Consider the following 26,826-nt stretch of genomic DNA (forward strand, 5'->3'; position numbering starts at 1 on the left):
TTCAGCAGGAAGAACAACTTCCATGGATCAAGAAGAAACACAGGAGTTTCCACTGTGGTGCGGTAAGTCAAGAATCCAGATTCTTTGCTGTCTCCCACTTAACAGAAAATAGATATCCATAGGGAGTTCCCATAGGGGAGCGGCAGAAACGAATCCGACTAGTATCCATGAGGATGCAGGTTCAATCCCTGGCCTCACTCAGTGGGTTCAGGATACGGCGTTGCCATAAGCTGTGGTGTAGGACGCAGATGTGGCTCGGATCCCATGTTGCTGTGGCTGTGGAGTAGGCCAGCAGCTACAGCTCCAATTCGACCCCTAGTCTGGGAACTTCCATATGCCACAAATGCGGCCCTAAAAAGGAAAGGAAAGGAAAGGAAAGGAAAGGAAAAGAAGGAAGGAAGGAAGGAAGGAAGGAAGGAAGGAAGGAAGGAAGGAAGGAAGGAAGGAAATAGATATCCATAAATCGTTAATCCCTTTATAGGGCCCACCAAATGGTGAGACCACACAACTACATTCCTGATCCTTGCTGCCATGAAAGGGAAATAATTTACTGGCCAAGCTCAAACCTCAAAAATTGGTGGAGGAGAAAAAGTAGGTGAGGAAAACAGAGAAGCAGAGACCTAAAGAACTCTACTGTGCTTCAGATTAACCTCTGGGACCAGGAAAAGAAGTATCTGGATTTAGCAACCCACGGTACACTTCCCTGGTGGTAAAGTTCACCTGGCTGTTGGATGAACACATGGGGCATCTCAGTGGGAACTGCAAAAGTGTTTAAGGATAATTCTCAAAAAAAAAAAAAAAAGTAAAATCATACAAAATAATTTCATTTAACTCATTAAAAAGAGAACCAGAGAGATATTACAATCTATTCAAGTAGAATCTGAAAAAGCAGACATTTTAGAGCACAGGAATACTGAACTTACAAGTGGATACAAACTGGCTTTTCTACAGAGGAGAGTTCTCCCTCCTTTGGATAAAATTCGTTCACATATTCATAGACAATAATTGTTTGTATTATCATCAGTTCTCCACAAATAATTTTCTACGAAATGCTAAAAGAGTCTAATCCAAGATAAAGGTGAATATCTTTTAGGATCAGTTCCATTGAAAGGATATTCATTAATCTCTGTTGCTTATTTCAAAGTACTACAGGAGTTCCTGTCGTGGATCAGTGGTTAATGAATCTGACTAGTATTCATGAGGACACAGGTTCAATCCCTGGCCTTGCTCAGTGGGTTAAGGATCCGGTGTTGCCGTGAAAAGTGCTACATTTCTCCTTACAAATCACAAACCAGAGGTTATAGTATAGGTGTATTAGAGGTGTATCGAATGTTCTGATCTTTCCCAGGTCTCTATTTCTGGTCCAGCAATAACCATTCATTCAAAAAAATTTTTATCTACAATCTATTGTGTAATTACTATAGTACTAGGTAGGGTAAAATTTGAAAATAATAGTTTATGGTACTTGCTCACAATGTACTTACAATCTCATTATGCAGAGAAGACATTCAAGAAACTACTGGTCAACAAATTTAATGAAAAACCTGCAGGTACAATTGGAAATGGGGCAGTATAAAATGGAAATACATTGGATCATCACTTGCCATGGATTATGTATTTGTGAATTTTCCTACTCTCTAAAATATATCTGTACCTCCAAAATCAGTATTTGCAGTGCTTTTGCAGCCGTTCATGGACATGGGCAAAGTGGTGAAAAATTTGGTGGCATGTTCCCATCTGAGGTCTGAGGAAGCAAAGTTCAGTCTCCTTGTTTCAGCTCTCACCATAAACAAGAGTCCTCTTCACAGTCTGTTTAGTGCCACACTTTTCAAATTTTTGTCCTTTTTTTCTTAGTGATTTTTCTGTTGAAAGCAACCCCCAAAGGTAGTGCTGAAATGCATTACTGTACCTAGAGTCTGCCATGTGCCTGATGGAGAAAACACATGTGCTATATATATGCTTCACTCAGGCATGAATTACAGGGGTGATGAATTCAATGTTACTGAATCAAAAATTTATAGCAAATAAAGTGTCTCTAGGAGTTCCCATTGTGGCTCAGCAGAAATGAACCTGACTAGTATCTGTGAGGATGCAGGTTCGCTCCGTGGCCTCACTTAGTGGGTTAAGGATCCAGCCTTGCAGTGAGGTGGGGTGTAGGTCCCAGATGTGGCTTGGATCCTGAGGTGCTGAGGCTGTGGCATAGGCTGGAAGCTGCAGCTCCGATTCAACTCCTACCCCAGGAACTTCCATATGCTGCACATACGGCCCAAAAAAGCAAAAAAAAAAAAAAAAAAAAAAAAAAAAAAAAGTGCATTTAAACAAAAACACAGATAAAACAAGGTGATGTATTGATGATGTATTGATGTAGCGACTAAAATGTTGTGACTAGAGGCTCAGGGGAACCTAACTGCATTTTTCCTTTAGGAGAAATGGTTCAGCAGTTGTTAATTCAGTATCAGTGGTAACTTTATAGAATACAACTACCAGAAATAACGGAAATCAACTGTGCTTCTACTGACCGGCCTCTCGCCACTACACAGCGGCCGTAGCCCCTCCTCACACAGCGCCACGCTTCCATCTGTCCCCGCTGCAGGCGTCCGGTTCCCAGGCCTCGGGATCAGCTTCAGCCTCTACAGCTGAAAGAAAACACATGTGCTATATATGCTTCACTCAGGCATATTTCCTTTACACAAGAGAAAAAAAAAAAAAAGTGTTCCCAAGAAATTGCTCCACTGCTCTCCCAAAGAGCCTATATGAGTGGTCAGGAGGCTTTCCAGAATACTATTTCCCTAGTCTCTTTCCATTGTCCTCCGTTTTCTCTTTCTCCCCCTCCCCGCACGTGTGTGTGTGTGTGTGTGTGTGTGTGTGTGTGTGTGTGTGTGTGTCTCGGGAGTGTTCTCCTCTTTCTTTTCCAAGAATCTAGAGTCCTGGAATAATTTTGATAGAGATGGACACACACGACATACACGTACATTTAACAGTGAACTCTGCAGATGTGCTCATGCAAAAGTACCTGAAAAATTTCCTTGGCACCACTGTTCTATGGGAACCCAGAGAAGAGCACGTCCCTGCCTTGGGCATTCGCCTTTGGAAACTCTGAAGGACATTTTACATCTTTTTTTTTTTCTTCTTTTTCTTTTTAGGGCTGCACATGCGGCATATGGAAGTTCCCAGGCTAAGGGTCAAATCGGAGGTGCAGCTGCCGGCTGGGATCTGAGCCACAACTGCGCAGTGCTGGATCCTCAACCCACTGCGGGAGGCCAGGGATGGAACACGCACCCTCATGCTCAACGATACTACTCGGGTTCCTAACCCGCTCAGCCACAGCGGGAACTCCCCAGCCCCTTTTCATCAGTAACTGTGCTGTACTCTCCCACAAGCCTTAATAAAGCTGCTCAGCTCTTAATTTATTTCCCCTGTTTCTTTAAGACGTAAGTCGGGTAGTGTGCCCTATGCCAAAATGGCTGCCCTTGCGTCACATCTTCTGCGCATGCTTTTTGAACGCAACTCGTCGTAGAGGCAATTGAGGCACTTTCGCAGCGCAAGATGGGGACTTGGCCGCGGATGAGACTGAACCTCCCAGCATGCTTTGCAGCGCGGCCGGGAGGCCCGACGTCTAGTGATGGGGAACCCCTGGTGCTTTACGCCGCCAAATCGGCTGTAGAGGTTGGAGCTGATCCCGAGGCCTGGGAGTCGGACGCCTGCAGAGGGGAAAGATGGAAGCGTGGCGCTGTGTGAGGAGGGGCTACGGCCGCTGTGTAGTGGGGAGAGGCCGGTCAGTAGGGTGGGGTGGCGGGAGGGAGGAGGGAGGGGCGGGGGAGGGCGGCCCGGGTTAACCCGGGGCGGGGCGGGCTGGGGTGTAGGGGGAGGAAGAGGAAGAGGGTCCGGGCAGTGGTGCGCTTGGGACCGATCTCCGGAGACTAAGGGATAGGTAACCTCGGCACAGCTGGAGGGACGTGCGGCTGACGGGGTCCGGGCCCCGGGCGCGGAGCGCATCGGCCGCGGGCCCGCCCGGCTCGTGCCTTGCGGACCAGGTTGGCCACGGAGTCCCGGCCCTCTGTCCCCAACGCAGCCTCCGGGCCAGCCTGAGCCTCCCGGTCCCGGGCTTCCTCGCCCAATCCCGAAGCCCCTCTGGGAACTGCGGGTCGGCGGGGAGGCCGCCTTTGCAGTAGGTCCGGGGGTCGCCTGACCCCGAGGGAGGCGGGCGGCGCGGTGCACTCTAGCCAGGGGGTTGTTTGTTGGCGTGTTGGTGCCTCTCAAACTTTTGTCACTGGTACATCACCCTTTACGATTGTTAGCGAATTCTCGTTCCACACCTGGATTACTTACTGGGTGTTTTTCATGAAATAGACTCACTTTAAAAAAAACTCACTTAATTTTTTAAAAAGTTTAGACCTTTTCTAATTTTAAAAATTTTAATTAAACAATTTTTAATTCATTTAATTTTGTTAAAAAGGCACTTTAATTGGTGACGCCCACAGTTAGCGTCGTCCTACGCAGTATCCGAGAGATCTTGGGTTTGATGTATTGATTTTTTTTCCTAATACACTTTAAGAGAAATACTTAGATATTTAAAATGTTCAGAGTTTAATTGTGTACCGTGTGAAATCGACTGGTGTACCACACATGGGAAGCACAGCACTGTATTAGTTTTTACTTGAGGTATGGGGATCTGATTTTAACTGCTGTAGTCCTAGAACTTGACGATTCAGTTCAGCAGGGTTTCCTGAGTACCAGCTGTGTGCCAGGCACTGTGCTAGGCACTTGGGAAGAGATCCAGATTAAAATAAATCAGAATGCTCTGGCCTTGAAGGAGCTCATTTTAAGAGAAAAAGATATCTGTATAAGTAACTGCAAATATGGAGAGTAAGTTTTGCAATAAAGTGTCGCATTTCAGTGTGATAACTTCTTGGGATAGACCATGTATGGAGCAAGTGCCCACCACTCCATGGCTTTCAGAGTTGTCACAAAGCAGGATAGACTGCCCATGCCATGCCTTTAAAGATTTACAGTCAAGTTGAGTCAGAGAACAGGTTAAGAATGCATAAATTGTAAATATGTAATTAAAAATTTTAATGCTATTAAAAGGAAAATAACATATAAGTCAAATAACAGTGAACACAATTTAAGCAAAGTTCCTTTGGGGATAAAATGGACATTATTCACACTCTCTTGAGAATATACCTTTAAGGAATTCTGGTGGAAAGGATGGAAGTTTTTCTCAGAATCCTAGCATTTTACCAGAATAGTGTAGTGGAAAGAATATGATGCTTGAATTGCATTGTTTCTTTCCTTTTTTTTTCTTTTTACCACTGCGCCCTTGGCATATGGAAGTTCCTAGGCTAGAGTTGAGGCCTACGCCACAGTCACAGCAATGCCAGATCTGAGCGGCACCTGTGACCTACACTGCAACTTGGGACGACATGGGATCCTTAACCCACTGAGTGAGGCCAGGGATTGAACCCGCATCATCATGGACACTGTGTTGAGTTCTTAACCTGCTGAGCCACAGTGGGAACTCCTACATTGTTTCTCAAGAGAGCCCGAAAGCAATACTATTCAAAATAATAACACTAATTTAGAGCCATTTTTCATGCTATAACCTACCATATAACTTAATTGGTATCAGATAATTGGTAGTGCTGGGTTTGGAGGGTTTGTGAATTTCTAGTAAGTAATCCTCTTTCATTTTCCTCAAGGAGAAGCCTGTTTTAAAGTTTTTTCTAAAAAAAGGATGGAAAAACAGATTATCTGCCTAGTGATTAGCAAGAGAGGTAGTTTTGTGGAGTAGTGATAGGCTTTGGTTTTCTTAGCTATAAAAATGTTGGGACAATATAACCTTGGTATTAAAAAAAAAAAACCTGTTCAGAAACATGTTTTTACTCCAGACCCAGGTTGGAGGAGAGATTCATTTTAATTGTAGGCAGCGTGTATGTTCTCTCTTTGACTTGAGTGGTGTGTTTGCTGTGGATTTTATTTGTCCGTTGAGTTTTATTAGATGTTAGAAAGCTCCTCTGAATTCATTTTGGTGACTGATTCATCTCAGTCGAATCGAGTGGACTTTTCAAAGTGTGTGTGGTGTTTCAGGAGGCTGGTGGATTCTGTTAGGTGTTCAGAATAGGGCTCATAGCTGTTTAGGGAGTGTATTCAGATGTTGCTACTAGTAAAGTAATAGCTGCTCCCCCCCTCCCCCGCCCCCACACTCCCATTCTTCATAGATTTAGAAGTCAGATTTTAAACATTAGTCATTACCTTCCCTTGAGGAAACAAAGTTAGATTTTTATGTGCTCTAGCTGAACAAAAAGTGGTGCCTCAAGGAGTGTATTTATTTCTTTTAGATACCCCATGTTACCCCATCACCAGAAGAGTCTGGGCAGAGACTGGACCACACCGTGGGAGAATCTGCAGAGGTGTTGCTGGAACAGACATATTTCTAGTTGTATGAGGTGGCCTGGACATTATTCTCGTGCTCCTTACCCGTACTTCAGTAGTAGGCATTTTTCGCTAAATTGGAAACCACCTTGTTTGTTTGAGTCTAGAACTCAGTTTCAGTCCTGGAACTGGAGACCTGACAACCTGAGCCAGACGTCTTTGATTCATCTCTCTAGTTACATCATGAACTCTGAGGGAGATGAGCCTTCATCAAAACGGAGAAAACACCAAGGTAAAGGTGACATTTATCTTGGTGCAAAAATAGACATAAGCCATAGACCCATTGAAACTTTCTAATTTAATCCTTAAGAAAACCTCCTGCAGGTTTTAGAGGAATTTAGGGTTTATTTTTTGCCAGTAGTTGTTTTGGGGTTTTTTTCCCCTTCTGTTAGGAAAAAGGAAATTAGTTTTAAAAGTTATCTTTTTTTTTTTTTTTTTTTTTAATCTTCGATTAACTGTGTATTTCTGGCAGTAGAAATAGAAGCGACTTTACATATAGACCAAGGTTGGAAGACAACAGAGGGCTCGATTAAACATTAAGTTTAAAAATAATTTTCAGATTCAGTGTTTTTGAAACAAACATTCTTAAACTTCTTAGAAATTGGTAGATGTATCCTTGAGAGTCCACAGATCTATTTTAAAAATGAAATACCATGTTTTATTTTTAAGGCTAACTTTATTATTTAAGACAAAAGGACTTCAGTCATAACTGAAAGATTTTCTTACAGAATCAGATTTTAGCTTATTAAATCTGTATTCCTCATACTGGGGTGTGTAGACAGAATCTCAAGAGTCTGTGGGACGTCTTATCTTTTAACGGTATCTTTTTTGACTTTGAGAAAGTCTTCTCTAGATGTCTTGATTAGTTCTGTATTTCTCATATTCTTTTTACTCTAAACAATTCACTAGGCTTTCTGTGCTCCCTGCCCTTCCCCACATTCCCAACATACGAGTTGTCTCAGTAAATTTGGAATTGCCTTTCTTCCTGAGCTATGGTTTTTTAGTGACGATCATTCCTCTGAAGATATTTGAAAATAGACTGTGTGGGGAGTTGATGTAAGCTTGTCAGAGACATTCAGAGTGAGTCCCACTTGCAAGTCTGAGCTAGAGTATTTAGTAATCTTTGAAGTAGAACTTCTGCTGCACATTTAAGTAGAAATTCTAAGTACTCGAAAGTGGAAATCTGTTTGCGTGGCACTTAACCACTGCATGTGTTTATAAACAAATACTTGTTTGAGCAACCGGAAGGTGTATTTAGAGACGTTAAAATTAGGTTCCTAAGAACGATCCCCAATCTGTACATCTAGGACTGCGTGATGACTTGAGATAGCTTCTCACATTTCCATTGTTTCCAAGTCGCTCCTTCTCTGTTTAGCCTTTGTAAATGTGGCGTGCTCTAAGGTGGAGCTGTAGCACAGTGACACAAGCATGGGCTTAGGAACCTCTCCCTGCTCTCCTTCTGCTCCACCCCCAATTGGGGGAGCTTGGACGGGTTACAGAAGCTCTCTGCTCCTTGGCTTCCTAGTGTAGACTAAAGCCTACTTTGAAAGCCTGTGGAGGATGAAGTGAGACTTGTCCAAGTGCCTAGCACACGGTTGGCTTCATAGTAGGTACTCAGAAATCACGGTGGTGTTGGTTTCCCTTTAATGGATGGGGAATTGCGTGTATAGACTGATGATCTCTGATTGCAACCTGACTCTTTATATGTCCGTTCTTCCTAGGTGTTGTGAATAAGGAAAATGCTCTTCGTTAAGCCATGTTTGTGACTTCCGCTGTTTCACTAATACTACTTTTCAATCAAGAAAACAGCATTGCTAACTTGCCTGTCACTTTAAAGTGGTATTTGGAGGATGTGTGTGACACAATTATGACTTTTTGATTAGGCACCCTAAAAACCTGATCAGGCCTGTTGCTTACTTTCTTTGAGTCATCTGTCTTCTCTGCTGTGATCACCTTGTTCCTCCTGGCATGGAAGGTATATAAGCTTTTGTAGTGTGAATCTGTGTTGTGAAGTATGTGAAGGCCAGCGATGCTCCACTCTCTTGAGTGGTTTTCAGATTGTCTTCCATGGAACCCTAGCATTCAAACACATTTTTGTATGTTTATGAAAAGCAAATGTCAGGATAAAATGTGTTTAACCTGTCCTCTTAGCTCCAGTCCCAACATTCCAGGGACTGATAGGCATGACATGAAAAGTAATGCCCAAGGGTTATCCAGGCTGTCAAGTCTGAAAGCCGCTGTGTAGATCATGCGATGGTCTTGGTTATTTAAAAAATGGAATTGCAAAACGAGTTGGCCAACCACCTCTTAGTTGCCAGGACTGCACAGATCTTAATGCTTGTGTATGCTTTTACATATACATATTTTACAAGAAAACAGGAACCACTGTTTTAGACTTTCATTTTTCATATTTTAATGTGGGGTACCACCAGGGTAGTGCTCTGTGTTTGTGATGATGCTTACATTTTGTCTGCATGGCCAGAGCCCTTTCCATCTCGTATACATGATTTGTGGCTAAGACCATAGACAGTCCCCCGTTCATGAATGAATTGTGTTCTCGGTAATCACTTCTGGAGAATCACTTGTGTTTTCCCCATAGAAGTTATTTTATAAATCTCAGCCTAGCTCTGTAGTTAGTATAATTAGCTTTAGTTTCGGCCTTTAGCAGTAGGATTTTCCCTGCTTAATGAAGGATAGGGAAGGGGACAATTTCTTTTCATTTCCTGGGCAAAGGATAAGCTCTATGCTAAATTATGTATAAGCTTTTGTAGTGTGAACTTATGTTGTAAATTATGTAATAGCTGAAGGCTTTTGTTTAGTTTGGTTTCTTTCCTTCCCCCATTTTTCTTTACCTTTCTCCTTAGTCTCCTAGTACCTTCATGGTATCATAACTCCCTGTTCCACCCAGGAACATAACTGGTTTTTTTTTGTTTGTTTGTTTGTTTGGGTTTTTTTTGGTCTTTTTCCAGGGCCATACCTGCGGCATATGGAGGTTCCCAGGCTAGGGGTCCAATTGGAGCTGTAGCCGCCGGTGTACACCAGAGCCACAGCAACGGCAGATCCGAGCCGCAACTGCAACCTACACCACAGCTCGTGGCAGCTCCAGATCCTTAACCCACTGAGCAAGGCCAGGGATTGAACCCGCAACCTCATGGTTCCTAGTCGGAGTCATTAACCACTGGGCCACTATGGGAACTCCCCCACCCCCCCCACTTTTTAATGAAAAATTATCCTGAGTTCCTGTTGTGGCTCAGCTGTAACAAACCTGACTAGTATCCATGAGGATTCAAGTTCGATCCCTGGTTTCGCTCATTGGGTTAAGGATCCAGCATGGTGTAGGTCACAGACGTGGCTTGGATTCTGCATTGCTGTGGCTGTGGTGTAGGCCAGCAGCTGCAGCTCTGATTCTACCCCTAGCCTGGGAACTTCCATATGCCACAGATGTAGCCCTGCAAAGCAAAAAAAAAAAGCTATCTATCTTCTGGTTAAAATTTCTGTTACCTCAGTGCAGCAGATTTCAGCATTTAGATTTTGAGGAAAGCAATCTGATTAAAGTCCTTTACCAGAGCATATTTTTTTATTTCTTACTTCATTGGCATTTTTTTTTTCTTTTTTCTTTTTTTTTTTTGGCTGTGGCATGCATAAGTTCCCAGGCCAGGGATCAAACTCACACCTCAGCAGTGACCTGAGTCACAGCAGTGACAACGCTGGATCCTTAACCTGCTGAGCCAATGGGGAATTTTTATAGTGTGTTGATAATTCTTTTTTTTCCTCCTAGTTTTATGGAGATAAAATAGATATACTAGCACTGTGTAAATTCAAGATGTACAGCATAGTGATTTGAGTTATGAAATGGTTACCAGAGTAAGGTTAGTGTACATCCATCATCTCACATAGATACAGAATTAAATAGGAAAAAAAAATTTTTTTTTCTTTGTGATGAGAACTCAGGATTTACTCTAGACAGCTTTCATATAGAACATACAGAAATGTTAATTTATCATGTTGTGTACTGTATCTCTAATATTTATTTATCTATAACTGGAAGTTTGTACCCTTTGACTGCCTCATCCAGGTCCCTGCTAGAGTGTATTGATATTCTGATTGTAAATATATTGTCACCATAGGAGATTTAGAAAAATCTTTGATAGTCCTTCCATCCAGAGATAATTACTCTTTAAAAATACTGGTATGGAGTTCCCGTCGTGGCGCAGTGGTTAACGAATCCGACTAGGAACCATGAGGTTGCGGGTTCAGTCCCTGCCCTTGCTCAGTGGGTTAACGATCCGGCGTTGCTGTGAGCTGTGGTGTAGGTTGCAGACGTGGCTCAGATCCCGAGTTGCTGTGGCTCTGGCGTAGGCTGGTGGCTACAGCTCCGATTCGACCCCTAGCCTGGGAACCTCCATATGCCGTGGGAGCGGCCCAAAGAAATAGCAAAAGGACAAAAATAAATAAATAAAAATACTGGTATGTTTCCTTTTAGTCTCCCCCACCCCCCATGTATAGGACAGTTTTCCTCAACTTTTAATTGATGGCATTTTAAGCATTGCAATCCAGTGAAGTGAAAACCTTCTTGCAAGAAAAGGGAGCTATTGTAGGGCTGAAATTTTTCATATAATCTAATCACGTTTGAAAGTCCATCTCCAAAGCTATTTCTTTTCTCAAGTTTATCTCATTTCTTGTTTTCCCCTCCTTTTGAGCTCACAGATTCTCTAAAAGTTCCACATTTTTCCTTCATGGCTTCCATGCAGTAACAGTATCCTCTCTAATGGTAGAGTGAGAAAGACCATATCAAAGGGGTGTGTGTGTGTGTGTGTGTGTATGTGTGTGTGTATATATACACACGTGTATATGGTGGTGTGTGTGTATATATAGCGACATATGTAAATTTTTTCTTGGTGGTCATTTCTAAGTCAAAGACTGTCTATATAAATCTCATGCTATGTGATTCTCTTTTCATCACTTTTTCAGGATACATGGTGTCTTTGCAGAATATAAACTATCACACATTCCTGGTTGCTGCATGCTGGGTTTGTCAAGCAGGCCTTTTCATTTACTAGCATTCTGTAACTATGTTATATTAAACTTTTGCTTTGGTGTGCATTGAAAATATTTCTTTTGTTCATTTGGTTTGCATTCTTCCAGTAAACAACTGCTTCCATATATTGTCATTATATACACTTCATTCATGTCTAAACCAGAATTCTTTAGATGAGTTATTTCTGGAACTTAGTTAATCATTTGATGATCTTATCATATTAATAGGTTATAAAATATGTGAAATCATCTTCTTGAAAGGCCAGCTGTGATACGCAAATATATTACCATGGTTATGGAGTTGCTGAGCATGTCTGTGGCATAGCCACTTTGTAACCACAAGGAAGTGAGAAACTATGACTCCTCTATAGTCTTGGTTTTATTAACACACATTCCCAGCCTCCTAAATGGCTTGCTAGATCCTTTTAAGCCTGATTTATACCACAACCACTGTATCATTTTACTGCCTTTGTAATCGGTTTGATGACAACTTCTAGTTATTAAGTGCTATGTTGAGAAACATTCCATTCCTTGCCTATGGGAATTTTTAAAAGGCAAGAAAATATATACAGGAAGACAAATAGTCTGGTTTTTATTAAGTCCTTATATTTTGTCTAATATATTTTAACAGGCACAATAAAACGGCATTGGGAATATATGTGTAATCATAATAAAGAAAAAACGAAGATCCTAGGAGAAAAAAATGGTGATCCTGTGTGTGACAACAGTGAAAACAAGTTTGACTTTTCAGTGATGTCCTATAATATACTTTCACAAGATTTATTGGAAGACAATTCACACCTTTATAGACACTGCCGGCAGCCAGTATTACACTGGAGTTTTAGGTTTCCCAATATTCTGAAAGAAATTAAACACTTTGATGCAGATGTAAGTGCAAAACAATCATCCCAGTTCTTCATATAAGGAAAAGTTGGATTCATTCCCAAGCTAAATGGTCCTAGCCCTTTTGTTTGTGGGATAAGAAGGGAGATGTGAAATTAGAGTGATGGCACAGTTTTTAACAAGGTATCATGACTTTTTTTTTTTGCCTTTTAGGGCCGCACTCTCAACATATGGAGGTTCCCAGGCTAGGGGTTGAATTGGAGCTACAGCTGCCTGGCGTACACCACCACCACCGCAACATCAGATCTGAGCCACGTCTGAGACCTACACCACGGTTCATGGCAACGCCAGATCCTTAACCCACTAAGTGAGGCCAGGGATTGAACCTGCGACCTCTTGGTTCCTAGTCGGATTTGTTTCTCCTGTGCCGTGACGGGAACGTCCAGGGTATCATGAGTTTGAAGGGATAACTTGCTAATGGTTGTTGATGTAGTAATTATATAATTTCTCCAAAAAAACTCCAAAAGTTTTAATCAATCAAGTTTTGAGACAGGAACTGGCACTATATTAAGTATTCAATAAATATTTCCTTTGATTCAGAATTTAAATAATTCATGGAAAAATTAATCCAGATGATGGGATTGTCAGAAATTATCTTTTAAGAAAGGATTTAGTACTAATGAACATGTAAATTCAGGAAAAATATTCCCGACATGTAAATTATGAATATTTCCTTTTTGAAATACCAGTTTTGGGTAGTGAGAGGGCTTTATGTAATTAAAGGCCAGGGATTTGGAGATCGATCATATTTGGAGACATTAATTTGATCGACCTACACATTATAAGACAAAAATTGTCTTTTCAAATTTAATCAGGTTTTTAGAATTTTAGAAGCCCATTTTTAAAGATAAGTGCCCCAGAAAATTCATATTTGCATTTCTTTGTTTTAATTCAAGCCATTCTTTTCTTCTAAGGTACTTTGTTTGCAAGAAGTTCAAGAAGATCATTATGGAACAGAAATCAGGCCAAGTTTGGAATCATTGGGTACAATGTAACTTTTATGTTAGCCAGATTTACTTTATGGGTTGTTAAAGCATAATTTTCTAAAAAGGTGTGTGGTGTGTTTGGACTAAAAATCTTAAGTTTGCAAAAACTTAATACCTGTTTCAAAAGACCAGGAAAAGATGGAGGTATTTCCAATGGAAACTCAGGGGTTGATACATAATTTTAATTCAAATGGAAAGGTGTATAAGAATCTCTTAATAGCTGCCTTTTTAGAAGCCCTGCCCACTGCCAGATCCCGAAGATTCTGAGCTCCATGAGATGTAGCCGTTCTGTCTAGTTCATCAACACCAGTGAATCTACCCTTCCTGATGGATAGAAGTTAAAAACCTGTTTGATGAATGAACACTTCTAGAAACAGGTCCTCTGAGGAATGCTGCCTATTTTGCACTCATTCATTCAGCAAATACTTTTGGTCTACTACAGACCAAGCACTATTCTAGGCAGTGGGGATAGAGCAGTGAGTGAAACAGACAACCAGTCTCTGTCCTTGTGGAGCGTGTACTCCAGTGGCGCAAGGCTGAGGATAAACCAACCGTATAGGTGAACAGTGCATTAGAAGAGCAGAGGAAAGGCGAATGGGTCAAGTTTCGGTTTTAAGCAGAATGGTCAGAGAAGGTAGCATCTGAGCAAAGACTTGAAGGAAGTGGAGGAACGAGCCCTGGCTTGAGCATTGCAGGTGGCCACAATAGCAAAAGAAAGGCCCTGAGTTTGGAGCGCCTTAAGGCAGGTGAGGAGACTGCTGCATGCAGAGTGGAGCAGATGGGGAGGAGTTAGAGGCATAAAGGTGAGAAATATGGGGTGGTGGGGAGGGGGGCAGGTTATTACAAGGCCTTACTGTCTTTTCCATGACTTTACATTCTTAAGATGGAAATGAGACTGTGATAATGAACATTAGCGTGTATAACACTGAAGTCTCCCAGTAAAGAGACCTGTTAGACCCAGTCCCAGACTTTTTTTGTTCCAACAGTTACTAACATCTGATATTTCTAAGGTTTTGTAAAATACGCTTTGGTAAACACTGTCCAAAAAATTAGCAGAATTGTGTTTTGCCATATGTTTAAACTTTTTTTGCACGGCAAAGCACGGTTTTAGTATATATATATTTTAAAATCATCTTCCTGTGAAATTTCTTTCTTTTTTATAGGCTATCACTGTGAATACAAGATGCGGACAGGAAAGAAACCTGATGGCTGTGCCATTTGCTTCAAACATTCCAAATTTTCGCTCTTATCCGTGAACCCAGTGGAATTCTTCCGCCCTAATGTTCCTCTGTTGGACAGAGACAATGTTGGATTAGTGTTACTCTTGCAGCCCAAAAGTCCCAGTGCTGCTTCTCCCGCAATCTGTGTAGCTAACACACATCTGCTGTATAATCCGAGGCGAGGTGATATTAAGCTGACTCAGTTGGCAATGCTTCTGGCAGAGATTTCCAGTGTTGCCCATCAGAAAGATGGCAGCTTCTGCCCCATTGTTATATGTGGTGACTTTAATTCTGTTCCCGGTTCTCCACTCTATAGTTTTATAAAGGAAGGAAAATTGAATTATGAAGGACTTGCCATAGGAAAGGTAAGCGCTTCCTTCCTCGTTTTTAGACGGCGGACTTCGTCCGTTCATTGTAAAGTGAGCACAGTCATCTCAGGGCTGTTTGAAAACCAGCACCCTTGCTTGACCAAGCTGCGATGCTTGTCCACAGCTGCCCACAAGTAATCATAGTCACTTGAGTGAATTTCATGTTTTCCATCCATTTGTGACAACATTCTGCTTGGAGAAATTGACAGGTGGCAAAGAATTCAGAAAGGGGGAGAAGAAGAGAAGTAAGAGCCTTGGTCTACACGAGTGCTTCATAAAGAAGGAGCCACTCACACGGTAGCAGAATAGAATTCTGAATGCTGGATGTGGACAGTACAGTTGACTGTTTACTTAGATCAAGTTTTCCTTTACTCAGGGCTGAATATTTTAATTCTTTAGCTGAGTGTAATTTATCCCATGTTTTTATTTTCATTGTATTTTGTTCTGCTTACTTGAGATCATTTGATCTTTGGTATGTTAACCAAAATAAGTTCTCTACCACTGAGTTTTGAGTGATAGTTTAAAATTTTATGAGAGTTGATCTCTGTTAGTATTTTATAAAACAGGAACTGTATTGCAGGTAGCAAAAAAAGCAGCTTTCTTGGTCCCAAGCTATATATTAGATCATTTAGCTGTCCAAATCAGAGAAAAACATACATATGAAAAGAGCACCATTTTCATGTAAATAGTGTTTCTAAATTATATTTCAATGAGATTTTATAGGCACAAATTATCATTTAATATAATTAATAAAGGGTAGTATTTACCATTCTTGGATTCCCTTTTCTTTAAGAAACAATATATAAAACTATTAAAAATCTATTCACCTAAGATACCTGTTGAAATTTTGTTTAGGTATCTGGCCAGGAACAGTCTTCACGGGGACAAAGAATTTTATCTATTCCAATTTGGCCCCCAAACCTAGGTATCTCACAGAACTGTGTGTATGAGGTACAACAGGTACCCAAAGTAGAAAAGACAGGTAAGTGTTTGCAATACATTCGGGCAGTCTTAATGTAGTGTTCCTTTGGAGACAAAAAATTAAATTTTTAAAGGGATAACATCTCAGTGATGGATATTCACATATAAAAACATATCATTGTTTGTTCAGTCCTTTTTTGTTTGTTTGTTTGTTTGTATTTTAGGCCGTACCTGTGGCTTATGGAAGTTCCCAGGCTACGGGTCGAATCAGAGCTGCAGCTGCCAACCTACACTATAGCTCACGGTGATGCCAGATCCTTAACCCACTGAGCAAGGCCAGGGATCGAACCCACATCCTCGTGGATCCTAGTTGGATTCATTTCTGCTGCACCACAGGGGGATCTCCTGCCTAGTCTTTTTTTTTTTTTTTTTTTTAAGAGCTATCAATTTTTTAAAGTTCTGTTTCCAAAATTGTCTTTGCATGAATTACTTGCATGTTACTTTGGAAATGTTTGCATTTTATTTTTGCTAATTCTGGAGACCATCAAAACATAGATTACAGCATGAAACATTTAATGAACGAGGCATCAATCTAAACCAGATGTGTCTTAAATATTGTTCCTAAAATAAAGGGAGTACTACTAAGGCAAACCAGAACAAAGTAATAACAGTGACAGTATTAACCTGTATCCTTTTGTCCTTACAGGCAGTGATCTGACACAGACACAGGTGGACAAAACAGAGGTCCTAGTAACAGATGAAAAGTGAGTTCTGGAAAACAGTAGTGACCTTTGCTGACTTTAGTTGGATTAAAAAAAAAAAATCATTTCTCAAAAATTACTTGGGTAAATTAAGCTGATGATACTTGGTGCTGGTGAAGAATGCTGGCTCTTAAGTCAAGTAGACCCCAGTTCTCAAAGTGACATTTTGCTACTTTTTTTAGTTGTGTGAGTTTGAGCAAGAAACTTAACATTCCTAAAGTTCAGTTTCTTTATAATTCAGGTTGTTGTGAAGATTAGATGAGACAAAGCATGCAAAACTCAACGTTTGACATAAAATAAGTGCTTAAGCAGTGTTATTTAAAGGAAGCAGCTTGTTTATGGACCGGAACCAGCTAGTAGTACTCTTTGAAATATATTGCTCTTACGTATTTAAACAGAGGTCGAGATCACAGAAAAATACCTTTCAGATTTAAGAGGAGCCTTAGTTTCCTTTGACTTCCTGGATCTCGAAAAAAATCTATGGGAGAATTGATCCAAAAAAGATTAAAACTTAAAAAGATAGATATTTGGAGTTCCATGGTGGCCTAGCAGTTAAGGACTCAGCGCTGTTGCTGCTGTGGCCTGTGGCTCAGGTTCCCTCCCTGACCCGGGAACTTTGGCATGCTGTGGGCGAGGCCAAAAAAAAAAAAATAATTAAAAAGATAATTACTCGAGTTCCCGCTGTGGTGAAACAGGATCAGCAGTGTCTTGGGAGCACTGGGACCCAGGTTTGATCCCTGGCCCAGCACAGCAGGTTAAGGATCCGGTGTCGCTGCAGCTGTGGCGACCTTTAAAACAATTCTTGATTAAACCTTTCAAAATACAAACTTCCCTGAGTGAGATTAATAGAAAAGCTACTCTTACTTACAAATACTTCGTTTCTAGTAGTTCTAAAATCTTTCTATAATGAGTTGGGGTATAAAGAAAAAGTACTTTTGAAGTTCCCACTGTGACATAGCAGGTTAAGGATCTGGCATTGTCTCTCTGGGGGCATGGGTTTGATCCCTGGTTCGGCAGAGTGAGTTAAGGATCCAGTGTTGCTGCAGCTACAGTGTGTATCGCAGCTGCAGCTTGGATTTGATCCCCGGCCTGGGAACTACCATATGTCGTGGGTGCAGCCATTTAAAAAAAAAGAAAAGAAAGAAAAGATACTTTTTAGTATCTATATAAATGTAGTGTGTTTATACACATAGCTTATATCTGTAAACTGAAATGTTGGTAGAGAGACAGCAGTTTACAGGATACCTGCTGTATGCTTAATAGTATTATAAATTTAAGTCCTTAGACATAAAAATTTCTAAAACTTGGAAGTAGAGCATTTGGAAGCAATTACCTTTGCTTATTGACATAGGAGCTCTTTAAGAGCAGAGCAGCAGCTTTATCTATTTATCCTCAGCACCTAGGATGAGCTAGTGCCTGGAACTTAGAACATGTTTGGCAAATGTTGGATGAATTAAAAAAAAATTTTAATTTTGTGTGCTTTTCTTGACATAAAAGATCCTAAAATCCATGCTAGAAATGATTTTTAAACCTTTTACCCATAATATTATGTGCATTTGTAGTGTGGGGTAAATGCAAACCACTATAGAAGCTGTTTTAAGATGCAGTACAACGTTGTCTGAATCATTGCAAGAACAATTCATGGAAAAATATGGCCCCTCTGACATCAGAAGTCTGTCCGTTCTAAAGAGCATTCCTAAAGGCTATTTTAATTTTATTAAAAACCATAGAAAGCTAAAAAGTGTTTTTGAATATGTGTTCATTAGTAACTGGAGGCTCTAAAATATGTTATAATTAGTTTTTTAAAAATCACATTAGTATGTTAATGAGCTTCCCCCCTCCATGTATCACAGCTCTGGTAACGGGTTTTGGATATCACTGTCTGGGTAAAGGAATGCAAAGTTGTGATATGGTCTGTTTAAATAAGTAAGATTGTCTTGGAGTTCCCGTCGTGACACGGTGGTTAAAGAATCCAACTAGGAACCATGAGGTTGCGGGTTCGATCCCTGACCTCGCTCAGTCGGTTAAGGATCTGGCATTGCTGTGAGCTGTGGTGTAGGTCACAGATGTGGCTCGGATCCCGAGTTGCTGTGGCTGTGGTTTAGGCCTGTGGCTACAGCTCCAATTAGACCCCTAGCCTGGGAACCTCCATATGCCAAGGGAGCGGTCCTAGAAAAGGCAAAAAGACAAATAAATAAATAAGATTGTCTTAATACCTGTTTTTTTCTGAAAATTAAATGCAGTATTGCTTTAAATAGGAGGAATTATAAAAACCATGAAAAAGTTGATGGACGCTAAATATTTTTCTTTTCAATTTAGATTATCTTCAAATTTACAGCACCATTTTAGCTTGTCATCTGTTTATTCACATTACTTTCCTGAGACTGGAATTCCAGAAGTGACCACTTGTCATTCCCGAAGTGCCATCACTGTGGATTATATTTTCTATTCTGCAGAAAAGGAAGGTGTTGCTGGGCAGCAAGGTAAAGGATGCATATAATCTTAAATTCTGCTTGAGAAAACAGTCACTGAAACTTCAAGGCTGAAGTTGAGAAAGTTAGGTAAACATCTAGGTGAAGTTCTAGATTTAGAAATGAAAAATACTTTTAAACTGGTAATCTCCTTGGCAGGTTGGTAATGTCTTTTGAGTAAGTCAGTTTTTCACCTGCGAAAGATGAAGGCAGTGCAACACCTCAAAGCAAGTTATTACCCAAGAAGTATATCCTCAGCTCTATGCTGTAGTCCTAGCCGGCTTCTTGAGTTAACAGTGCAGGTCTCTCATATTGCCTTTTGGCTTTACTTGCCATGAATTTATTGGGGTTTTTTTCTTTGTTTTTGTTTTTTTTTGTGAACCCAACATTATACATTTTTGATGACAGCAATACATTTTTTGGTACAGCAACATTATACAGTTTTGTGTTTAAATCTTACTAAAGTATGCTGCCTTCATTGTAGGACCTTGCTTGTACTGCCAACAATGGACAGTTTTGTCATGTTGACCCTGGAATGTTGGTACTTTCTGGAAAGAGAAGTCTATAATATGTGTGTTTTCAAAATGCAAAGGTGATAGTAACATTTTTTCTTCATATGTGAAAACAAGGTTTTAAATATTAGTCAAAGGATTTAATGTGGAGAGGAAATTTCCATTTAAAGTAACTGAAAGTCAAAAAAAATAATTAGAAAACCCAAATCTTAAATTGGTCAGCTATTTTTTTTTTCTGATTTTCCCTTTTTTTCAGAGCTGTTTCTCTTTCCCCCTTTTTTCTATGTTTGTTTTTTCCTTCCTTCTGAAGGATAACCTTATTAGTAACACTCAGGAGATGGTTTACTCCTCTCCACTGGATCGGCTCTACAAAATAGTTTGATGCATTGAATTTGTTAATAAGCTTCTGGTAGTTGTCATTTTGTAAACGTTCACTAGGTGGCGGAAGTGTGCTGTGGACCAGCATCGCTAAAGTTAACGTTAATAAGCACATGCCCTCATTTACTCTACTTCTGTGGGCACTCACTCTCTGGGAGCAAATTATACCGATGTGTTTTTCAGTCATCTCAGACTTCCCTCTCTGATGTGGCTGGGTATGTCTGCTCTTGTACAACTACAGAAATGTTGATGAGTGAATTTCTCAGGAAGTTGTCAGTCTCAAATTACTCTTATTCTTATGTATAACATTGATAGTTTCTTGTAAAGATGATTTGCAGAACTTGAAATAGAAAAAAACCAAACATCAAGACTGCTGTTTGTTTGGGAATCATATTTAGGGTATAACTCAGTAGGATTTTAACCAGATTCTAAAAGTTGTTTCATATTAGACTTCCTGAGGGATCTCAAGTTACCTGTCATCACTGTTTAGAAAAAAAGACTTGTCAATAACCTGTTGACACAGTGTCCCTAAATATGTATGTGCTTCTTTAATGTAGGAGCTGGAGTTGCGTTGGTTGGTGGTTTGAAACTTCTAGCTAGACTGTCCCTTCTCACAGAACAAGACTTATGGACTGTTAATGGACTTCCAAATGAAAATAACTCTTCCGATCATCTGCCTTTACTGGCTAAGTTCAGACTTGACCTCTGACTCTTCTTTGATGATGTATATACTTTGCTTTCTCATTTTTATTCTTTTTCAAATGATGTAAAGTTGTTCTTAAGAGTTTGCATGTTATTTATTTTTACGCTGTGGAATTTCTGAAGAGGTTATGTTAAATGCTTGAAACAGCCGAAGAGACAAGTTTACAACAGTTTTCTTTTTTAATAATGAAAAAAATATTTTCCTGACAAGTGAGATCTAATTGCTCTTGATTGTAAAAGAATTGTAAATATTCTAAACTCCAGTAAAACTGACAGTGATTTTTAAAAACAGTGCAGCTTCTTCAGTCCTTATAGTAAAGAATTTCATTTCATGTGTTTGGCAAGTTTTATAAGTGGATCCAAAATATCCGAGTTCATGCAACCCACAGCTCATTTCCCTTCCAGGAGGCCTGAATGAGGATCATGTTTGTTGGGCGCATCATGTGTTTGTTGTTCGTTCATCTCTGACGTCACTGGGTTGTTCACAAGTGACCAGCCGTTTCAGTTTGTTTGTTTTAGGCCTGCACTCGCGGCATAGGGAGGTTCCCAGGCTAGGGGTCTAATTGGAGCTACAGCCGACGGCCTCCACCACAGCCACAGCAATGCCAGATCCAAGCCGTGTCTGCGACCTACACCACAGCTCACAGCAACGCCGGATCCTTAACCTACTGAGCGAGGCCAGGGATCGAACCCGCATCCTCATGCTTCCTGGTTGGGTTCGTTAACTGCTGAGCCACGAAGGGAACTCCTCGTTTGTTTTTGAAGCGGCTTGATAATGTTTTTTGAAATTGTACAAATTGCTTAATCCATCATATTACTCTCCTGAGCCGTGTAATATGCTTGCATTTTATTAGGAAAGTACATAGGTCCCTGTAACTAGTAGGATGAGATGCTTTCTACAGGCCCATTCTCCATCCTGCAGCAGACATCACAGGATCCCAAGACGGCAGAGACTGGCGTTAGGCCTATGTTTCTCCAGTAATCATTTTATTTTTTCTATTCAGTTTTAAGAAAAGACCTGAGGGAGGGGGGAGATTTTGTTTTACTGAACCAACCCTGTAGAAATGTATTAGGAAAACTGTATTCGGAACAAAGTGGCAGCTATAAGATTATTTTTATTTTGCCTCAAAAGTAAGAGGAAGCCAGCAAAACTCTAGAGGGGAGATAGCAACTTGGAGACCTGATGCTTTAACTTTTTTGTTGTGGTTTTGTTTCTAAACGATTTCCTTTTATCATGATGCAGCAGTGTGACATGGTGCTGACATTTTTTATAAAGAGGTAAAGAGCAGGTCAAAAAGATCCTCCCGTTGGCTCTGCATGAGGGTTTGAATCAAAAATTTAAAACATAAGTGAAAATTTCCTCTTTTTTAGACGTTGGGATCAAAGAATTATGTCCATTTTTACTCAGTCGCAATTTTATATGGAATTATACTGATTATACAAGTTTTTACAGTGAATTTTAATAGAATGCCTCATCTTAAATTAGAAAGCAGTAGTTACTTTATAGTCTTAGACTTTCAAAGTTTTTCTACTAATGTATTTACTACAATTATTAATAAATAAGTAAACCAGATGCATATCCCCAAAAGGCATGTGGGTTATAAAGACTTAGAGCCCTAGTAAAACTGTAATAATAAGTACTTTCACCTGTGTAATGTCTCACTTTTTTTTGTTCACTTACAGTATTAACTATAGTTCTAAGGTTTTCCACATTTTGTAGTGACAGTCTTCAGAATATTTATTATGTGTCCTAATTAGTAGATATTATCATCATCAAATAATAACAGCAGATAGTGTATTTGTTCCCTTTTAGTATTGGGGAAAGAAAAATGATTCATTAATTAGTACTTCGTGTTGTGAGAATTTCTTAATGACGAACTTTATAGGCAGGTGTTATTGATCAGCTAACATCCCAGAAAACATCTGTGAAAAAACTTAATTTTTTTGTATCCTAATTAATATATTGTGATATCAGGCCCTTTTCATGTGCTTCACTTCAATAGGGTTACTCCATAAAATTGCTTTCTACTTTAGCTTATAGAATGAAGTATTATTTTGTGTACCGAAGGCCAAAGGGTCGGTGTAATCGTCACAGGTTTTTAAAGCTCCGCTAAAATTATCTGTCCCCTTGCCTTTACTTTTTTGGTCAGAAGAGTTGGTAACTCTGTTGGAGCCTCGTATTCACCTGCCAGAAGCAATTAAATTTGGTTACTTGCTGAAACCAAATCTCCCAGTCTCAAGAGCTCTGCTCTCCAAGTTTTAAATGGAAAGGGATACTGTGGAGTCATTATATTTTTGTTTTACCATAGCTTTTGATGTCGGTATGCGTGTTTGAAATCTTATCTTTTTTTGAATTTAGCAGCTGTCTGCCTTTAATCCTCTGCTGCTGTCCTAAAAAACTAAGAGATCCAGAGAGTTCAAGGGGTTGGAGAAACAGACGTCCAGTCAGATACACTCTGTCCCTATAAGTTACCTAATAAATTACTGTATGAGCACATCTGTGCCTGGAGCTTTGTGGGAAGGATCCTAAGCTGTATGGCTGGCCTGTTGCCTCTTCCAAACGATCGCATTACCCTTTTCAGCCTTTATTACTGAGGGTGATGCCAAAATATAAGTGAATTAAGATACATCAAAATAGAGTGATGTTTAACAGAGTCTGAAAATTGTGGAAAAAGACAAGGGTGAGAAAAGTGAAAATTAATTCACTGGGACAAGTATATGACAAGAGGACAGGAAAAAAAAAATTGCAAGAAAAACAATCCTTGAGTTTCCAGGATGGTTTTATTAAAGTCCCATGCTGTGTATAAACATACAAGTGATGAGAAAACCATTAACTTGAAACATGCACTTATCTGGCATTCTCTAAAATACCATTATACAAGTTTTCATTTACTTAGAAAAATACCCACTAAAACAATCACAATTTTTCTTAGAAGAGTTTAAAAAAATGTATTGGCCAGAACAAAGTCCAAGAGAGTAATAAACAAGATTCTGAATTGTATGTCAAAAAAACTGTACAAGGTTGTACATAAAACTATAGCTTACAAAAAGCCTTGGGTATAGTAAGAATACTGAATTAAGATTTCCAAAGTTCTATTTACCAATATCTATTAATAAAATCCTTATGAAATAACTGACTTAGAAAAAGTGAAATGCTCATGACCTCAGAGAGTATAGAAAATACTAAATATCACTTTCTGAAATAAAGTGTACTCGAAACAGCACATGTAGTCTAGAATCAGAATTTCTGTCATTCATTTAAACTTTGCATGTATTGCCATAATGCCTTAAGCATAAAATTTCTCTTGCATGAATAACTTTAAAATAAGATGTTAAATCATTTCATAGTTTTTTTATCATTTGAATTATAGCCCGTTTTAAAATCAATTCTAAGGGGTAAAATCATGTTACGGGTTATTTTTCTGGCCTTATTATCGACTACTTCATTACAATTTAGGAGTTTGGTACCTTTTCATATCTTTTAGAAATTAACATTTCCGTAAGCAATAAAACCAGAATAACAACTAAGAACATTTTCAACTAAGTTTTTGGTTTCTCTGACTAACTCTTGCTTTGGGGAAGTGAATCTTCAAATCAGGAAGTGAGTGTGGAAGAAAAAATCAGGTTGCTAATTGAATCATCCAGCCAGTTGGAATTTTGACAGCTTCGACATCAGCGTGTTAGAAACAGCTTGTATTCCTATTCTTCCCCCTTTCCAAGGGGAACAAGAGACTGCAGTCTCTATTTTTGGATCGGACGGTACCTAATCCTTGGAAAATCCTATTCTGAGCTCTTAGAACGATTGCAGTGTTGATAAGTAGTCTACTTATTGGCTGTAATAAATTTTCATATTGATAAAGGTCTATCTGTATAGATGGCTCTCTCATATTTCATCTGGACAGAGGGCTAAGACGGTATGCTGTAGAATGAGAATAAAGTGATTCACTGATGACTCCAAACATCTACATATATGCGGCCATGAGACCCAAAGACAACTCATCTTAAACTCTGGTAACACTCTTCTCCAAGAAAGTGATGACGTTCCAGCTTTTTAGCATCTGCGTATTTTGGCCTGATGGAGACGTACGCTTGCTTGGTCCTTTTTCATGTAAAGGACGTTGGAGCGCCTTTTTCAAGAAAACTTAATACTGTTGAGGGTAAAGTGAACTCAGGTGCCCATGGCTGAAGGATGAGGTCATTTGGCTTTTCATGTCACCCTCAGAGATAAAGAATCTCAATGAGCAGATTCTTACTTTTTTTAACTCCCTTCCCAAGTTACCTTCAGTTGAAGAAAGCCAGAGGGGCAGCACTGAGACTGAAATAGCGCTTTTGTTGACCAGCAGACTCCACTTAAATAGGCCTTCTGATCCATGAGTTGACATGGCTACTCACATCAAACAAGTGACTCAGAAGCTGACAACATACAGACTCTGAAGGCCACTGGCGCTTCTGTGTGCTCTGCAGCCAGAAGTTACACTGGCACTACCCCGTGCAGGCCAGATATTCCTACCAGGCTTCGTGGACTCCATCACCCTAGAAGGTATAACACTGTACCTGAAGACTTTTCCATTTAAAAATAAGGTTCTGCTTTTCGACGTCTTCACATTTTCTGATACCAGTCCCTAAATGTCATGAAGCAGTACCTAAAAGCAAGGTACTGGAAGATAACGACGTCGTGCCGTGTTTGGTCTTAATATAAGACATCAGAGCCCATCTCCAACAGCAGTGAGTCCTGCAGAATCGAGGCCTGACTCAGAGTTTAAAAATCAGGTGAAATGTCAACAGAAAGTTCACCTGGTTCTCATGACCTACTGATTCACTCCTGGCCTCTGCCTTTCTGAGCGTGTTATTGTCAGGTAATCACAGTACCGCTCAATTAGGGGCACAGTGCATGGCCTTTTGTGCTTTTTGCTGGAGTCTGCAAAGTTTAAATGTTAGTGACAGACTGTAGACTAGCTCCTGAACGTGCTTTTTTTGTTTTGTTTTGAATGAACAAAAACTGCTGTCTGTGGATGCTTTAAGAAAGATTAACAAGTAACTCCAAGATCCTGAAAATGGTTTCCCGTATTGCCAAAAGAATATCAGTGCTTTTTAGTAAAACACGTACATGTAATACCTTAAATCTCATCGCACATGTGCACCAGGGGGAAAAAAAAATCCAAACCTCGTGGAGATCCCCAGGGGAAATACTGGGGCAACAATACAAAGGGGATATAAAAAAACAAAAACACCATTAAGTTTGCATATCTGATGTCAAGATGCTGAGGTAATATTGACTGCTTAAAAAAAAAACCCACCAACCTTTGCCTCTGTTATTGCTGAAAAAGACATTAATACTGAGTTACCTTAACTCTATCAAAAGTGGGAGGGAGGGTTTCACGAACATTTACTACTAGTGAGGCATAATGTTCAAAGCAAGTAAAACAAAGCAGGTAAGTGGGAAAATAAAAAACTACAGTTATGGTCTTATCCCTCCTATCTGGAGTGAGGGAGACAGTCCAGCCCCAGTGGGGTTTATTACTTAGCCTTTGCGTGGTTGTCCCTTCGTGAATTTTTTTAAATTGTTACCACCCACTCAGAGTCTATTTCCAAGTGAATGCTTAAAAATAAAAGCCACAAGTTCTTAATAAATAGTTGCAGTTCCTCCTGAAGATGCTGGGTAAAGTGCAGAGGGAAGCACCAGAGAAGCCCTGTTGCTGGCTGTATGGCTGGACTAAATTCGGATCTGATAGCCCACTTCATTCAGAGTGCTGAGATCAGCCACCTTCTTTTCAGGCAGTGCCGGCCTAGGGGTGACAGACAGAGGGGTGGTGCGGGGCAGGGGGTGGGATGAGAACGGTTATTGAGTATTGTCAGAGCCTCTCCCCTCTGGCGTTTGTCCCCACCCCGTCTCCCCAGCCTTAGCTCCCAGCTCTACCTCTTGTTCTTCAGTCCACCTTTCTAGGTTTTTAAGGGACATTTTGAACAGGCTTTCAAGGTAGAGTTCAAAAAAATTGACCGGTTGCTCAAAGTTTGTTCAGTCCAAGCCTGAATTTGGTTAGCCTCTAACTTCTAAGACCTAAAGTAGCCTTGCAAAGGTCTGAAAAAGGTCTACTATGAGCACACTAACCATCTGAGCCAAATTCTAGAAACCTT

At 40.1% G+C, this 26,826-nt stretch overlaps 3 protein-coding genes across 15 annotated transcripts in view; 1 reads left to right on the forward strand and 2 right to left on the reverse strand.

The window, feature by feature from the left end:
• RPS6KC1 (ribosomal protein S6 kinase C1) overlaps positions 1–3,184 on the reverse strand; it is a 230,954-nt gene extending 227,770 nt beyond the window's left edge. Inside the window, exons 1-2 of one of the 2 annotated variants that reach the window (XM_021063845.1) lie at positions 3,014–3,184; positions 2,520–2,636 (exon numbers count right to left, since the gene is read on the reverse strand). The gene's annotated coding sequence lies outside the window, so the exon portion shown is untranslated. Of the gene's footprint in view, positions 1–2,519; positions 2,637–3,013 lie in introns of those variants that run through there. The other variant, XM_021063842.1, reaches the window with a different exon arrangement.
• ANGEL2 (angel homolog 2) lies at positions 3,512–25,983 on the forward strand. Of its 10 annotated transcripts, XM_021063850.1 has the most exons (10): positions 3,844–4,034; positions 6,339–6,664; positions 8,154–8,407; positions 12,101–12,357; positions 13,287–13,356; positions 14,522–14,943; positions 15,802–15,928; positions 16,574–16,631; positions 18,948–19,111; positions 20,547–25,983. In XM_021063850.1, the coding sequence occupies exons 3-10, from the start codon at positions 8,401–8,403 to the stop codon at positions 20,696–20,698; spliced, it is 1,257 nt and encodes a 418-aa protein (XP_020919509.1). In that variant the 5' UTR covers positions 3,844–4,034; positions 6,339–6,664; positions 8,154–8,400; the 3' UTR covers positions 20,699–25,983. The 10 variants fall into 10 exon arrangements, 9 of the variants coding, with proteins under 9 accessions (XP_013835406.1, XP_013835409.1, XP_003130450.1 ...); XM_013979952.2 differs by lacking the exons at positions 3,844–4,034; positions 8,154–8,407 and adding an exon at positions 3,512–3,734; XM_003130402.4 differs by lacking the exons at positions 3,844–4,034; positions 8,154–8,407 and adding an exon at positions 3,522–3,775 and having other exon boundaries at positions 20,547–23,811.
• VASH2 (vasohibin 2) overlaps positions 23,454–26,826 on the reverse strand; it is a 37,454-nt gene continuing 34,081 nt past the window's right edge. For all 3 annotated transcript variants that reach the window (XM_003357589.4, XM_003357590.4, XM_013979956.2), the window contains one exon: positions 23,454–26,477. In XM_003357589.4, the coding sequence (XP_003357637.2) occupies positions 26,405–26,477 (73 nt within the window). In that variant the 3' untranslated portion in view covers positions 23,454–26,404. The remainder of the gene's footprint in view (positions 26,478–26,826) is intronic.

Source organism: Sus scrofa, chromosome 9 (genome assembly GCF_000003025.6).
Source record: "Sus scrofa isolate TJ Tabasco breed Duroc chromosome 9, Sscrofa11.1, whole genome shotgun sequence".
Taxonomy (NCBI): domain Eukaryota; kingdom Metazoa; phylum Chordata; class Mammalia; order Artiodactyla; family Suidae; genus Sus; species Sus scrofa.

Excerpts from the sequence above, each read along its gene's own strand:
- ANGEL2 (XM_013979952.2), top strand. The coding sequence starts at position 3,547 with ATGGGGACTTGGCCGCGGATGAGACTGAACCTCCCAGCATGCTTTGCA. Across the intron at positions 6,665-12,100 it reads AAAACGGAGAAAACACCAAG|GCACAATAAAACGGCATTGG; the intron begins GTAAAGGTGACA and ends ATATTTTAACAG. Across the intron at positions 14,944-15,801 it reads AAGGACTTGCCATAGGAAAG|GTATCTGGCCAGGAACAGTC; the intron begins GTAAGCGCTTCC and ends AATTTTGTTTAG.